This window comes from Zophobas morio, unplaced genomic scaffold, assembly GCF_036711695.1.
Source record: "Zophobas morio isolate AGI-343-1 ecotype UQ-CSIRO unplaced genomic scaffold, CSIRO_AGI_Zmor_V1 ptg000002l, whole genome shotgun sequence".
Taxonomy (NCBI): Eukaryota; Metazoa; Arthropoda; class Insecta; order Coleoptera; family Tenebrionidae; genus Zophobas; species Zophobas morio.
In genome coordinates, this window is record NW_026972107.1 from 2,952,977 (window position 1) to 2,956,315 (window position 3,339).

The following is a 3,339-nucleotide window of genomic DNA, read 5'->3' on the forward strand; positions in this document are numbered from 1 at the left end:
CTAAGACCGAACTATCTATCAGACAAACCAGATTTAAATTCAGTTTGCTTCTCCTATATTGTTGGATAACGAAAATTCCAAGTTTTATACTTACAACGATTTAATTAATAATACATGAGTATTTACTCGAAACTAGCATATTTCGTTATCATTCAATGCCAGTGCAACCATAAAGAATAAATTTCCATTAAAAATAGTTTAAAATTTCAGAACACTAACAACCACACGATGTCCAAGTTACATTTTTATATTTTCGTCGTCTCTACTTTAATACTTTCAGCATCACAAAATATTCTCCGTAAGTTGTACATCCGCACCACTTCACTCATCGTCCTGTAGACGATTTATCCGATTTTAGCACATACATCAGAGAACACTTATTGGAAACTAAAGGATACGAAGACGTTCTCAAAACCGCCTTATACGCTCAATCTGCAAGTTTACCCGACGTAGAGTACCTTATGGAACATGAAATCGTCTGTAACGCGTGTCCCATCTTTGCAAATAGGTTCATAGACAAAAGAAAAAAAGGATACCCGCAACGATACTTTATGGACACACTAGATTTCTTTTGTGAGTTTATTGGAACCAGGAGAGTTTGTCGAGGATATGGTAGACACTTCATTGTAAGATCAAACACAAGTACCACCTTTTGCTCATACTGTTTTTTACTAGAACGTTTTTCTTTACACTGTTGATAACAAATACGACTTGACTGCTGAACGCATTTGTCAAGTACTGTTAACCGCGTTTGGGTGTTCATACGGCATTCATTTCAACTGGTCTGTGGTGATACCATCCGGTGGTACCGAAAGACCAAAACTTGGACGAAATGAAAATTTCACGATTTTGCAACTCAGCGATATTCACTATGACCCGAACTATATGCCTGGAGGGAACGGTGTGTGTAGCGAACCCTTGTGTTGTCAAAATGATCAACCAGTACCACCATCGTCCAAGGACAGGTGTGGGTATTGGGGAGACTATAGGAACGGGGACTCTCCTTGGCACCTGATCGAAAACACGATTAAACAAACTAAAAACAAGGTGAGTACTTCTTGGAGTACGATTCGGACTGAAGTACTTTTCTAGACTTTCGATTTTGTCTACTACACCGGTGACATTATGTCCCACCGAATTTTTGACACTAGTATTGAGAAAAACTCGCAGCTTGCATCGAAACTATATTCGTATTTGAGGGAAAGTTTTGATGTTCCCATTTTTCCGGTTCTTGGAAATCATGAGGCGCATCCGCTCGATTTGTGGGTGTTGGTAATTTTTGACTGCTGTTGGTACAGTGTGAAAGTTGTAGTTGGGCTCCTTCTGTGGGTGGTTTTAACATGTCATGGTTGTACCGAGTAGCGGCTGATCATTGGGTGAAAATGGTTGGTCAAGACGTGTCTGAAACGGTCCTTGCAGGTGGGTACTACACAGTTTCGCCTAAACCTGGGTTTAGGATCATCGCTTTGAACAACAATGTCGCAATAAAAAGCAACTTCTGGTTGTTCTATAACGATGGTGATGCACGTAAGCAGCTGCAGTGGTTGGTGGATACGTTGGTAGAAGCAGAACGAAATAATGAAAGAGTTCATATAATGGGGCACGTGCCTCCTGGTACACACGACGTAGTGAAGGAGTGGAGTCGACAGTACTCGAGAATAGTAGAACGGTGATTCTACTCTTTAGTTGTTTCTTTGGTGACGTGGTTTTGTAGGTTTGCAAGTACCATTGTTGCACAGTTTAATGGTCACACTCATGTAGACGAATTGCGTGTTTTCTATAGCAGTACTAACACAAGCAGTACTGAAGCATTTGGGGTAGCGTTTAATGGAGCTGCCGTCACACCATGGGGTACTAATTCCAATCCGAGTTTTAAATACTATACGGTGGATGGAAGTTCTTGCGTAAGTACCTTTGTAGTACGACGGTACCATCATCAACTTGTTGCAGGTTGTACTAGACTACGAAGAGTATACGTTTAATCTAACTCGGGCTAATTCTAACCGTACATATTCGCCCGAATGGTACAAGTTGTACAGTTTCAAAGAGGCTTACGGTGTTGAAAATTTAATGCCTTCAGAAGTGGACAAAGTGTTGCATCGAATGGCTACAAATCACTCTCTTCTGGATACTTATTTTCGGTGATTTTTATGATTTGTTTTAACAATTAAATAAATATAATTGATTGTTGGGTAGGTTTTACTTTAGGGATGCTGATGTTGGTACTAGAAGTGGCTGTGACGACCGCTGCAAAAGAAATTTTTTGTGCCAGATGTCAACCACCATATATGGACAAGAGTGTCACTGTAGACGATTTTTGGACCTGTACGACAAAATTAATTCATAGATACGAATAGTGACTTAAGTAGCTAATTTATAAAATATTTTTGCTTATACACAGAAAGTGGGTGAAATGGATACTTAAAACTAGTTAACGTTTTATTTCTAGTAAAATTTGACTCTCAAATAAGTTGGTTATCGACGATATGGTACCTTGAAAGGTTTCATGACCTTTAGAATACGAAAACACAGGTCTGTGGTTTCCGTCTGTTGTCCGTCTCTACTTGTAGTTTATGAATCCGTCTTGACTTCCAGATTTGTGTAAAGAAAATCAAAATTGTTTGCATTTTTAAGTCTGATCGTTTCGCGAGTTCGTGCGAGGACGAGCCGCCCTTGGCATGTCGCCAAGGCCGCACCAGTGCCCCGCTCGACTTCTCGCGTCTTGATCTATCCGGTCTCATCTATCCGGCCTCGTGCTGTTAACTTCTTGTACACGAGCTGCGATGATGATGCGGGCGCCCTCACCGTCCACAACGGAATTCCAACCACGAGTCTTCGCAAAGTGTCAGTAATTGGCCGGCCGTCTACCTGATTAATGACGATCCGCCGAGTTTTTACCGCAATTAACATGGAAAAACAGGACTCCGACCGTGGAACGGCGAGCTCTCCGCCGAGACGGTCGATTCCCACGCCGCGCGCCGAAGACAACTCTAAGCTCCTTAAGTTGTAACTGTCACCCAACAATGGCCAAATATTAGGCTCATCACGAAGTTAATATCGAAATCATGACATAATCTGCTTACGGCGGGACGTGGGCCACTAAATTCGATATATTTAAGACGGATTATTCCGGGAGCTTTCGCCGGAGTGATTTGTGCGCAGTAAATCGTCGACTAGGAACAGGAGTGAAGAGCGAGTTCTAGCGTAAAGCCTTTTCAGTTTGGTTGTAGGCAAATGTGTATCAGAGAGCACATGTTTCTTACGAAGGTCGCATTTAATATTCCGGTGCTATAAAGAAAGATAATACAACCCGAGTTTTGCGTAAAAGGGTCGGGGGAA

At 41.7% G+C, this 3,339-nt stretch overlaps 1 protein-coding gene across 1 annotated transcript; it reads left to right on the forward strand.

The window, feature by feature from the left end:
- The first annotated feature begins 215 nt into the window (after positions 1-215).
- Positions 216-2,430, forward strand: LOC135135613 (sphingomyelin phosphodiesterase-like). The gene is made up of 8 exons (XM_064064740.1): positions 216-298; positions 340-626; positions 676-1,047; positions 1,093-1,262; positions 1,313-1,669; positions 1,715-1,904; positions 1,951-2,141; positions 2,197-2,430. The coding sequence occupies exons 1-8, from the start codon at positions 229-231 to the stop codon at positions 2,345-2,347; spliced, it is 1,788 nt and encodes a 595-aa protein (XP_063920810.1). The 5' UTR covers positions 216-228; the 3' UTR covers positions 2,348-2,430.
- Positions 2,431-3,339: the final 909 nt, after the last annotated feature.